Source organism: Galleria mellonella, unplaced genomic scaffold, assembly GCF_026898425.1.
Source record: "Galleria mellonella isolate WM207_F2 unplaced genomic scaffold, CSIRO_AGI_GalMel_v1 utg55, whole genome shotgun sequence".
Taxonomy (NCBI): Eukaryota; Metazoa; Arthropoda; class Insecta; order Lepidoptera; family Pyralidae; genus Galleria; species Galleria mellonella.
Window position 1 is genome coordinate 3,772,321 of NW_026442115.1, and position 13,838 is coordinate 3,786,158.

At 32.5% G+C, this 13,838-nt stretch overlaps 1 protein-coding gene across 1 annotated transcript; it reads right to left on the reverse strand.

The window, feature by feature from the left end:
- Positions 1-1,414: 1,414 nt before the first annotated feature.
- Positions 1,415-13,809, reverse strand: LOC113521188 (sodium/potassium-transporting ATPase subunit alpha-like). The gene is given in 19 exon segments (XM_026906647.3): positions 1,415-1,573; positions 1,658-1,775; positions 3,032-3,220; positions 3,613-3,852; positions 4,733-4,919; positions 5,292-5,420; positions 5,422-5,447; positions 6,156-6,357; positions 6,873-7,021; positions 7,773-7,944; positions 8,408-8,598; positions 8,952-8,972; positions 9,522-9,737; positions 9,845-10,081; positions 10,570-10,699; positions 10,941-11,111; positions 11,680-11,852; positions 13,029-13,178; positions 13,642-13,809. Coding segments are annotated over 19 exon segments (2,964 nt in total). The 5' UTR covers positions 13,790-13,809; the 3' UTR covers positions 1,415-1,458.
- Positions 13,810-13,838: the final 29 nt, after the last annotated feature.

A 13,838-nucleotide genomic window follows, 5' to 3' on the forward strand; every position in this document is an offset into this window, starting at 1 on the left:
ACGTTACCCAGTTGTAGGCAATTATAATTTGAAACACTAAAATTAGTTCAAGCTTTAGCTGACGGACAAGGAATGTGGCTCGGATTCTACTAATAGATGTTTATTTATAACAGGTTATAACTTATAGTTTTTGTAATGAAAATGTTCATTCGATAATTACATATAAACTTAACTACGCTTGTTTTTTTAATATTTTAACCGCTAAATAGTTAATTGAGTATTAGGGATTTTGATATTTTTTGACTTGTGTGCCTTATTTAAGTAGGTACGGAAATATAATGTTTTATCAAAATATCATATCAGTCAAATCGTATATTAGAAAATTCACACCTACGTCTAGTATTTTTTTTTTTTATATATTGAAAAGAAATTTAATAGTATTTAACTATTTATTGTATCGACAATATACTGCAATACATATTGTAAGGTTGTTCAGTATTGGAAACTATCTATTTGTAATTTATTATAAAGATTGAATACTTAAATTTATATTTTTTTTTTTAATCTTTTTGATGTTTATAAAAAGTGATTTTTCGTTATTTCCCTACGGGTTAAAAGTTTATGAAGGAAAATCAAAATCTGTAAAATTTATAACATTTTTCTTGCAAGATCAACTCTTATGGGTCTTGCTGAAATAATATCACAGCTTCTATAAGTTATTTCTACTATTATTAAATGGAATGTTCGTTTGTAGTTGTATCTGACCTTTACCTAAAAAAGTAAGTAATAAAGGTTATATTTCATATGGAACTGGAAGATAACTTTCTTATTATTCTGGAAGTATTAGTTTTGTAGCAGATCAATCATTATTCTTTTATTTAAATTATTTATAATAGATACTAAATTATATATTTTTTACTCTGTAGATCTGTTATCGACTCTGAATGATATCTATGTTCTTTAAAAGTGTCAAATGTTTATCATAATTGGATAAACCTTAGTCAAACAGAATGGTAACTTAAAAAATATTTTAGTCGACAATTGTGCAAGTTATTATCTTCTTAATTGCAATTGTGTAATTAAGAAGATAGCAATCGAAATTCAATTTAATTAAAGCAAATACTTAATATATTTTAATAGGAAGAGAAATAAAAAGTTATGTATGTAGTAATGTAACAGAACGCTTAAAGAATGTATTATTTTAGTACACATGCCTCCTAAATTATATTAGTTAATTGGATTGTTGTTACATATAATTTGTATTTTTAATGTGATTATGTCGCAGTAATGTGAATATTTAGTTAGGTAATTTGCTCATTTTTCATATTACTTAATTTTTAATTAATAATATTTAATTTAGAAATGTAATTAGATATTTTATGGGATCAATTAATGTGGCAATTATAAATAAATCCTTTTTTTCTCAATAATCTTGTTTTATTTTTCTAGTTATATTAGGTTTTATAACACAAAATTACCTAATAATAGATATTTTCGTCATAAACTTTGTAAACATATTCAGTAATAAGTCAATTTGTTAAACCAGCCTCCAAACATCTTCCTTCTGATACAGTATTTTCTTAATTCATCAAATATAAACATTAATACTGAAAATGGTAGAGCTAAAAACCACCTGAAAAGTTGCTTTAAAATGTAAGAAAATATGACTCGAATATTATTTTAAATCATCAAATTAACTTCCTTCGTTGACACTTACCAACGCCATCGCAAAGGGTAGGTACGGAAAAAATTGTTGACACCTGGTATATAACATATCATACAAGATAATGCAAATTCAAACAACAAACCGAAGTTTAGCACTTTATTCCGCATACCTGGAAAATATCATGCCCTTTAAAATATTGGCAACACCTAATATAAATTTGTATCCAGGTACAATCGGGCACCGGTCGGCGCATTCCGTCTTATCATTTTTATTTTTATTCTTATTTATAAAATTATATTTCATTTTTATATATAAACATATAAATTATTATAGAAGAATAGTGTTATGAAACTTATAATATTTATTATACTTAGCTACCAAATAAGCTAAATCTGCTACTAATATAATCTTTTAATGAAAGGGCATTAAAAACTTGATTAAAGTATCATTACGATTTAACGATGCATATTGAAATCATTCCTTGCTGTCTATTTACGCTAAATTTATATAATAAACAAATAAATCGTATCTTTTTTATAAATCTTACTAATATTATAAATGTGAAAGTGAGTTTGTTTGTTAATTGTTAGCGCTTTAACGGTTTAACCAATCACTGGGTGGGAAGGGTTCATTAGTAATGAGGATCTGACAACCCCATTACTAGCTATATACCCTATCAGGTTGACCTCCACGTGATTCCCCTGGAAAACATCTTGGTTATTCTTTTTGAATTTGTCACGATGGGCCAACTGACCTACTTTCATCTTCACCTATCATAACTCACTGGTGCTTCGCCAGCGTATCCCCGTAGCGTAGACGGTGTTACCATTCCATTATCGCCCATTGAAAAAAAAACCAATCACTGTGAAATTTGGTATACATGTGAAGAAGACTATAGGCTAGTTTTTATTCCAGTTAGTGAATGTATCCCAGTCACGCGGTCGAAGTCACGGCTAAAAGGGAGGAAGAAGAGTCTGAGACTAGCGTGAGTGTATGAGACGAGTTATGAAAGTAGATGACTAAGTTTGATTAGATGCTCTACCTATACACAATGTAATTAAGCCTACTTTACCGTACCTCCTCATATGAGGAAAGTACGAGTTTACTACTACCAAGCTGATCAAGCGTCTTGGTGTGCTTACTTTTTTCAACCGACTTCAAAAAGAAGGAGGTTCTCAATCGGCTGTATTTTTTTTATGTTTATTACCCTATAGCTCCATCGCTTATAAACCGATTTGGAAAATTCTTTTTTATCTGAATGGAAAAAATCAAAATAAATGGCTTTGCCACAATTGAAGTCGGTTTTTTTTTTGTGGAATACCATCGTAATTTACTATTATTTCTTTCAGGGCAGTTTTGTAAAGAAGTGTTAAACTTATTTTTTGTATATCAGTGGTAGGTATACAAGATATTTTTGTCTCTCACCAATGTGGAACAGTGAATTGTATCTAGTCTTGCAAATAATTCCGTTTGTAATCTGCATGACGACTACTGCTACGAAGTATGTGGCTTGACATGCCCGCTCCAATTCCTTACGCTCAGCATAAGTCCATTCCTGGCCTAATGAGTCGCGAACATCGTTAATTGCTTCATTGTCCCAGTATCGTCTTATACCTTTCAGAAATAGCGTTATAATTATCTCACGTTTCACATATTTGAAAATTAAGTAATAGGAAACATCTGTATTATGTCTCATCCCGGACATTTTATACAAAAACGCCATACTGTACTTTAATACTATTATTTATATGTATCTTAATATTTTTCGAATAAAGCAGTTTTTATATGCAACTTGGCATGACAAACAAGCTGACGGCCCACTTGATGGTAGCGGTAAAGTGTTAACCGTCACCAATAGACATGAACAATACCATGGACAACAGAGTACACTCTTCTTCATGCATTGCTATTCCTGAGTACTAAGGAATAAGGAATGTTAAACAGTACAATTTTGGATACAAAATACGTCAAATGAATATATCTATAATTATTCAAAACTCATTTACCGAACAATTCGGCAGGATAAAACCCATGTTCAGCCATAACAATGAAATAAGCAAACATGCCAGCAGTGAATTCGATTAAGCCGAGATGTCCGTACACAAGTGTTAACATGCGGGATGATACAAGCGGATCAGAGGTGCGAGGCGGCCGCGCCATCACGTCTGACTCGGCAGGTTCATGCGCTAGAGACACAGCTGGCCACATATCCGTGCCGAGGTCCACGCAAAGTATAGTCATGACTCCTGGTTTCAAAAATAAGTTTACATTTTAAAACGAGTTTTGCTCTCTATAATATGACAAGTGGTATTATTTGAGATAATTACTGCAGTTTACCGAAGTGTGACAAGTGGCAATGTTGGAATTGTCATGCAAAAAAATTAACTACTTTTAATAGTTCTGGTCGATTGTTTAAAAACTACCTACTCTGATAGTGAACTAAAATATTATTCATGTAATAAGATTCTTATTAAGCTGCAACTGAAACTTTTGTTGTGGTTTGAAAAACTATTTAAAAACTTCCGAAGCGAAATATGAAGTACGTGCAAAATTGTTTTGTGGTAGATGTGTGTGCTATTATTCATTTATATTAATGCATTTATTGTATAGTTAACGTTTTAGTTTCAGAAATATTGAAAATCGTACAATTAATTGATAGAAAATTGCGACTTTTCCACACTTTAGTATCCTTCGGCATTTACGAGTTTAGCTCTTAACTGGCGAGTATGCTATAAGGCAGCAACGTCCAGTGTTCTGAGATAATATGATTATTGTTATGCTTATTTCGTTGTACAGTAGGTATATTAACGAAATTCATTCCTTAAAACTAGTGTTATTATTCATTAATAGGGTCTGAAAAAATATAATATAATATTAATATTATATTCTTTTTGAGATTCTGTTTTTAGTATTTGTTTATAGACAAGAAATGTTTATTTGTAGATATATATTATTTGCTAGTATTTGTTTATATACAAGAGGCATTTAATTTGAATTGACAGTTTATTATAATATTTGAATAGGATTGTTATATCAGCAAGATAAAAAAATCTCTAAAAAACAAGATAAAATACGAACTTTTAAATGTTCTAATAACAATTATACGTCTATGTACTTTTTACTAACCCAACGGTAATGGTACAGAAAACAGAATAAACACTAAGACAGGTAAAATTTCTGGAACATTCGATATTAAAATGTAGCAAACAGATTTCTTTAAATTATCAAATATTTTTCTTCCTTCTTCTATTCCCGTAACAATAGTGGCAAAGTTGTCATCCATTAAAATAATATCCGCTGTCTGTTTGGATACCTGTATCAAATAGAGAAAAGTCTTATAATAAACTACATTTTTATGCAATTTAACATAACTAACTGCCCAAATGGGAAATGATAACCATCGCTTATAAACATGCAACACCATAAAAACTGCAGGACATACTATGATAACCATGATATTCTTTACACGTTATCATTTCTGAGAAAGCTGAAATAGATGAGTTATGTTCGCGTACTTTGTAATTTCACTGCCTTACCCACTCTTCAAACTGAAATATAGCCATGTAAGTACAGTTTTTTTATGGCAGAAACACAAGAACAGTGGTACAAAGACCACTTCGCAGTCTTTTTGTGGTATAGTAAGAGGAAAAAAGTACTATTTATATAGGTAACAGGCTCTGCTTACCTGTGAACCTGTAATTCCCATTGAAATACCAATGTCAGCCCGACGCAGCGCAGGCGCATCGTTGACACCGTCTCCTGTGACCGCCACCACGCCGCCGCTTCGTTGGCACGCCTCCACTATCTGAAGTTTTCTGCGTTGGAGATGTTCTTGCAAATACTGGATAAAATATAAATAACATTTATAATTATACAGAGATGTTATAGAGCAACCGGATCAGGGTCATCGCTTTCATTTCATTTTTGGTAGCGTTTCTTACTACTCGCCTTGTTAAGTAGTCACTAGACGCGATCAAATATAGATCTGCCGTAAACCAGTGCGATGTACATTATTGTTTCGGTCTAAAAAATAAAATAGCTAATATAATCTCTGATACATAAAGATTAGCGCCAAGATTCAAGACACTAGCAACGCATGAGCTGCACAGTACATATTGTAATATATTATTTTATATATAATGATTACCACTTTCTATCGAGTCATCAGTTTGTTTGCTAATCAATTGTATCTATACAAAATCTTTGATAAAACATATACCTACTTGTAACTTACATTTCCTATATAAGTTATTTTTTTAATGGGTGATAATGAAAGAGTAACCCAACCTGCGCTATCGGTATACGCTGGCGGGGCACCAGTGAGGGATGATATGTGACGATGAAAGCAAGTTAGTTAGCCCATCGTGACGAATTCCACTAAAATTAACCACGATGGTTTCCAGGGGGAACCGCGTGGAAGTCGATCTGATAGGGTGTATTGCTAGCAATGGGTTCATTAAACCCCATTACTAACAATCCCTTTTCCCCGTATACAAGTTATGTTAGGAAGGGTAAGGGAAACTGGTAATACTTTCTTGTAAGAACATACCAATTTCATAATGCTTTTCTAATGTCCAATTCAGTAAATCCGGTGTCATATTTCTTAAATCAGATCCAGTGAGAACATGACAGTTTTCAGTAGTGGCAATGCCCACTTCTAGGGCTATAGCGCGAGCGGTGGCTGGATGGTCACCTGTAATCATCATTACGCGAACTCCAGCTTCTCGAACGCGTTCGATTGATCGGCGAACCTATAGAAAACAGCAATTCTATATATAAAATTTATAATCAATATATCAGTCGGTAATTATCCACTACTAAACATAGGCCTCCAGTTAATTTAGTTTTGCTAACAGTCACACTTGGCAAGCAGGTTTGGAACCGCAGTTAAGCTTTGGTGATATATTTTTTTAATTGATGATAATGGAATGGTTACGCCTACACTAACGGTATCACTGGCGGGGCACCAGTGAGGGGTGATAGGTGAGGATGAAAAAGCAGGTCAGATAGCCCATTTGTTGCGGAGGTGTAGTGCTTTTTTATTCCGGTTAAGAGGGTATATATGACATATATATAAAATAAACAGTATCTATGTTGTTATTATGTATGTAATTATGAATTGAATTGGATGCGGTTTTACAGTTGTATTCCTGAAGGTAAAACTTAGTAATACCGAAGTCTCACTAATTGCTTCAGTCCTTGCTATATGCGTGCCAGTCTATTTAGATATACACAGTAATAATAACGATTAATCTAGGTATTGTACCTCTTTCCTGGGTGGATCCATCAATCCCATTATGCCAAGCAAACGTAATTTTTCTAATGGGAAATTTAGATTGTCTGTATCGAAGTTGTAATTTAAAGGATATTTAGCTGGATCTAAAATTAAATCTGCGAATGCCAATATTCTTTCACCTACGAAAAAAATATACATAAATAATTTAGACAGAAAGGGCATACGAGTATCAGATTTGGAATCTAACAATGCATAATATTAACCAGTTTACTTAAAAACTTTAAGCATCTTTCAAGCGGAGCTCCTGAACTTTTAGTGGTTATGCGATTACGTCACCATTTCTTAACTGAGTTTGATGATTTGTTTCGTATTCGATATTTACTCCCACGTTAGTTCGATATCAATTTTGTGACGAAGACAATCTCTTAGATTGTTGTAAAGCAAAAATACTTGTAGACACGCAAATTTGTGTTTTCCATTTAAATATTTAATGTCGCTCTCTCAATAGTATCTACTTTTTGTATAATTTAAGATTCCGTTCCATAAAAAAACCTACTTTTTTTTTTTTTTTTAACAGGGGGCAAACGAGCATGCGGCTCACCTGATGGTAAGTGACTACCGCCGCCCATAATCACCCACAACACCTACGGCATTGAGGTGTTGGGAATATGAAGGTTAATAAAACTGGAAGTTGATTCCAAAGAGTGGTTGTACTTGAATTGGGGTAAATAAAACTTGAGACAAAACTGGAGGTAAATCCTATCTATTATAAAAAAAAATATATATTAAAATCGATGTAGAATTAGCAAAGATGTTACAAACGAAAAAAAAGAGTGAAATTGATAATCTCCCTTGTTTTGAAGTCGGTTGAAATTATTTTTAATACATGTAAGTATTAAAAAAAAACCCTGTTATATATATGTTATTTACCTGTATTAGCTAAATTATCGCATGCTGTGTCAGCTGCTTTTCTAATTTCGGTAGTCAGACTTGCATCCTTTTTTTCCAATGCAATTGTAGTACATCGGGTTAAAATACATTCAGGCGCACCTTTCATCACAACTAGATAAGTAGATGTGACACTATTTAGATGAACGCTAACCTGGCAGACGAGGATGTGTATTATTTTTTATGGAGGGACATGACCATCGACAAGGAATTCATCCTCACACGCTTGAACCATTTAGGTCACGTACAGTGCGGTTCCAGAGAAATTTTCTTCCACGAACGCTAAAGCTGTGAAAAAGCTTGCCGAGGTTTCCCCTAGAAACTACAGTATTCTGAGGTTTTTCAAAAATATTAAGGTATATTAAGGTTTCTTTAGGGTCGGCAACGCGCACGTGACACCCCTAGTATTGCAAGCGTACATAGGCTACAGTGATCGTTTCCATCAGACGGGCTGTATGCTTGTTTGTCACCTTTGTGGTATAAAAAAATGAAGGAAGACTCGTACAAGCGTATATATCGCTTGTACAAATTCTCAATTTTTTTATAGCAATTATAGTTTCTAGATATAGGTTCTGATGGGTTTGGGACTAGATGGGGTTATGATTATTATTTTTTACCTGATATTTATTGACAGAGTTGAAAGGTATTTCTGCAACTTTAGGAAGTATCTTTCTAATGGACTTGAGGTCATCGTATTTGCCAAAAAAGTTTAAAATTGCTGTTTCGGATGCATCACCATGTATTTCTCCTGTAGTATTTATAGTTGCAGTGCTGCATAACGCGCCACAGTTTTTTAGGTCTCTAAAAGCTGAAAAAACGTATCTTAGATTTCATTAGTTTATTTTTCGTCTGATTATTATTTTCAACCACCTCAAAAAGGTTCTTAATTCGGTTAATTTTTTTTTTATGTTTATTTTATGTAATAAATCCATCAGTTATAACTCTATTTGGAAAATTCTTTTTTATCTGAAAGAGTATACATACATAGATTCGTTTCGCAGAAATTTTATCAAAATTGGTTTTATCGTTCAGTTCTTAAATCAAAATAAAAGTTTATAACACAATTAAAGTCGGTTTTTTTTAAACAATATTATTCATAAATTTTACTGAAATTACTCTAATGGTTTTAAAGTGAATTGCAGCAATTTTATAAAAACTTACCTAGATTGTGTTGTATTAAACCTGAAATTATACAAATAATATAAACATACGAAAAAAGAAAAATACATTAGACTAAATAATCTACTCAACTCTTAAATAGGTTCTTCAATTTTGTTAAATATATGCCCATGTATTATAAAATCTTTATTGTACATAATTCACATTAGGTATATTAAGATATTTAATAAGATTAAAGTAGGTAAATAAGATTTTCGAATATAGTGGTCCTATATAATAAGTCTAGAGTACCGGTTACCCTCCCACGAGATAGAGCGACGACATTAAATGTGTTTTTTTTCACAAAGTTTTGTAAACTGATGTAAATGTGTATCAAAAAGTCAACGTACTAGTATACATATGGCTTAAGTAATATTACAAAGAATTAGTCAATGTAAATTGGTCTTATTTCAACAATTTCTTATTTACATAATGCATATAGATATATAGTTATGTCTATATCTCAAGGTGCTGATAAATTTAGAAATATAACTACTAAATGTGGTGATAAGATTTAATACGAATATATACAATTTAATTTTTTTTGTAAATAAATAAATACGAATTACGTACTATTAAACTCTGGCTCCATAACGAAATAACTGGCATTAGCCATCCATATATGTTGTACACACATTTTGTTCTCAGTTAATGTTCCAGTTTTATCTGAACAAATAGTGGTACACGCACCAAGAGCTTCTATTGCCTCTAAATTCTTAACAAGACAATTTTTCTTAATCATATGTTGTGCTGTTAAGGTTAAAGCAGCAGTAATTGTTGGTTGGAGGCCTACAATAATGTAAAATGTATAGTAATTTAAAAGTTTTTCTTCCATTTCCATTAAAAAAAAAATATTATTTCTTAGAGTTAAGAATATATTGGAGCCACCAACTTACCTTCAGGTACGTTGGCAACAATAATACCAATAACAAAAACTGTGGTCTGCATAAAGGGATAGCCCAGTACGATAGAGGAACCAGCGATGAACAAGCCAAGTAAAAGAGCCCACGCCGATACGTATCGCATAAAGCGTATGATCTCCCGTGATAGTGGTGATGGTGCCGGCTGCAACCGCGCTGCCAAGCCTGCTACTCGGCCTAGGGCAGTCAAGTCTCCACAACACATCACTACACCTAGACAAATAATATAAATAAGAATTTTTAACTATTTACCAGAGTGCAATAATGGATTGGTAACCATGTCTACACTATTGGTTTATACTTAGTAGCGGATTATATTGAATGATGATACCTGAAAATTAGATCAAGTTAATTGTCCCATTGTTACGAATTTACCAGTAACGTACCACGATTGTTTCCTATTATTGAAAATCTCGCCTACGTTATTGGTTTACAATGACGAAGTATCAACGAGGAATGACTTATGAAGATGAAATCAGGTCAATTATCCCATCTTGATGAATTAACAAGAAATTAAACACGATGATTTCGAAGAGTGGATTCGTGAAATATACCCGTATGTAATCCACTATGTACACATATTTGTACTAATGAATAAATAAATAAAAAGAAATAACCCTTAATATGATTAATGCGTTAGGTATGTGTCATTTTATATAAATTAATATGCACCTACTGTTATATTATTCAATAATTTTTACCTAATGCCCACCCTTCAACACACTGAGTGGAAAAGAAAGCAACATTTGGTGACTCTAGTATGTTTGCTGTGCCTTCGCTGTTGCTACGTGGTACAGCAACACTTTCCCCAGTCAGTGAAGAGTTGTCAACCTGTAGAACAACCGTTAATTAATAGAGTTTAACAACACGCCTTAGAAAAGTAGGTATTTGTGAAAGTGTTTTAACGTTTAGTTGTAGTGCATGTAAACTAGGTTTTCAGTAATAATCTTATTAATAATAGATCAATTTTGATCCTTTTAAGCTAATTAATTACCATCAAACTATAATCTAATTATAATCAAAATAGATACTTAAGTTTATCACGAAGGTATTATTTTATATGGCACTTTACTTTGAATCCTTTGCTGTTTATAATACGTATATCGGCAGGTACAACATCTCCTATTTTCACCTGCACTAAATCACCCTTGACCAGATCATGAACCTGCGTTTCGGAATTGAGCACACCATCTCGTATGCAGTTTGAGTACTGTGGTATCATATTATTGAATGTTTTCATAATCTATAAAATAAAGGTATAGGTATTTTTAGATTTATACGCTAATAGTCTACAAATGCGGGGGAAAGAGATTGTTAATAATGGGGAGGTTAGTCCCTATTGCTATATATATATATCCTATTAGATCGATCTCCATGTAGTTTCCCCCTGGAAACTCTCGTACTAATTCGTTAGGATGAGCTAACTGATCTGCCGTTTCATCCTCACCAATCATTCCTCGTTGGTGCTCCGCCAGTGTATACCGATAGCACAGGCGGGGTTACCATTTCATTATCATCCATTAAATAACAAAAGTCACCTAAAGCACCAAACCGAGGCAACGTATCCAAGATACTAGCAGCATTAATTCTCTGGATTGCTAAACAATTTTTTTTGTAATGTAGCTTTAAGCTCTTGTGTTACAAGTAACCTCAATAAGGCGCGTTGGGATCGTCCGATAAAAAGGTTCGTATCTGAGGCCCATGGGCCCATGGTCTCTGTAGCAAATAATTATTTATCCAACTGATAATGAAAGGGGAATTGTTTTTCGAATACGTACAGCTAAGTAGGTGCTTAAATAAAATATACGTACTTTAGAGCTCTTATAATTCTGATAAAAACTGAAAAGTCCGCAGATGACGTCAACGGCGATAAGTACACATCCCAAGTATAAATTATCAGAACTAGCATTTGGTTTTGTGGAGATTTCAATTAAATATGCAATAAGGCATAATGATGCCCCCAACCAGATCAGAATGGAAAACCCTGAAACGTGTATATTTTACAGCTAAGTTTAATAAATTTTAACTTTTTTTGATAGGAATAATATAGGTAGGTTATAAATATACCTAAAAGAGGAACGGATATTAGGTACTGAATAGTAGTACAGGTGTTCGAGACAATTTTTATCCGTTGTTATTATTCATAGTAGTAGCTGGAGATCTAGTACTTATAGAGATCCGATTGTTTTTCTGTTGGGTAGTAAATTTTTACCTACTGCCTATTAGACAAACACTCGAGAATAGTCATTATCTAATAGAGGTAACAGTAAATTCAAATAATAATAGAGAAGTAGTAAAATGTCTATTTTACACTACAAGAATAATAAACGTATACTTCGCCCGATAGTAAACGATTACATAATAACTTCTAGACACCATTACTTGGTCTGGTCGTGTATGTTACAAGCCTAAGGAAAGCATTTTACATTTTATTTGATGTATTTTATTTTGCTAATTTGAGTTTATTGAGGGAGGTTGCCTTGCCTCGTTCAAGAGTCAAATAAAATCTCATTACCTATGTATCTACCTAATTTCTCATTTTTTTCTACGTGTTATTTACTTTGATTTATTGAATATATTTTTGTTTATTATTATCTTTAGTTATATATATTTATATAAATAATGTTTAGAGTAATATACATTTTATTGGGTTACTTTTATTTACTGTGTCTGATTTGCGCCACTTATCTCTTTCTTCGGACTAACCAACAATTATACATTATTATTTACAGGTTGTCTGTAAGATATTATTTTAGCGATAAGGCCGCTTTTTGTATTTGTACCTATGTTCTATTCCTCGTATACATTTTTTTTTGTGTGCAATAAAGAGTTTATTTTTATTATTAACACTAAACTGGTTCTCCAAATGAGAAGTCAAATGAGATTTCATTTCATTTAAAGATTGGGTCATAATTAAGTATACAAGCTTAGTCGTGAAGGGTATACCAAGCTAAAATCCAGTGACAATTTTAATGAAACTGAACTGATGATCAATTAGCTCAAAATAGTCAACATCTAAAAATACTTTTCATACTAAATTAATCACAAGACCACGTACCTAACTTGTATGAAAATTTCAGAAATTTTTCGACTTCAAATTTGTTCATTGGGTTTCGGCTTGAAATATCCTTACGACTAATCCTGCATAATATAAAATTACCTGTACACAATGACTTAAATAGAACCTTTGGCCATCCATACTGCGTTGCAGGAGTAAGTGTATTAGGACCATAATACTCCAACAGTTCCGCAGCTCGAGTACTAGTCAATCCTTGGACAGGATCAGTCCCAAGTAATACAAAAAGGTCTTCTATAAATAATGAGAATTTTATTTAGATATTTATTTATTTCTTGCAAATAATAAGGGATGTATTTATATATGGTAGATATTTTAAGACCTATACAAAAATCCCGTGTTACGATATGTTCATTCTCGTTAATCTTTGAAATTGCTCAAGCAATTTTAATGAAATTTTGTAAACGTGTAGGTAATCTTTAATCTAACTTAAAAAAAGGTGGATCTGGTAGGCGAAGCAACATTGTGTGCAGGGCCAGATTATTATATAACAATTTTTTGGGATCGAGACGTGCACTGCCTCGGTATAGTCAATTGGTTTTAAATGCGTATCATCCTCATTTATCATCTCTCGCTACTGCCCCGCCAGCATATACCAATAGCGCAGGCGGGTTATTACTATTATTACATTTTCACTCATTAAAACAAAAAAAAAACTTACATTTGAAATTCTAGGAAGTGTTATAGGTGTACTTACTTAATGGTATAAGATGCATGTCAGTTTGTATTTCTTTTTTCAGTACGCTAAGGCGAGTACTACTCAAGTCTCTTGACCTGAGTCTCTTAGGATTATTTGGACGAAAAAGATCCGAAATAGACGATAAACTTGAACTTTTAGAATTCATAATTATAATTATCTTATATTATATTGGTGATTTTATTTATCCTTTAACT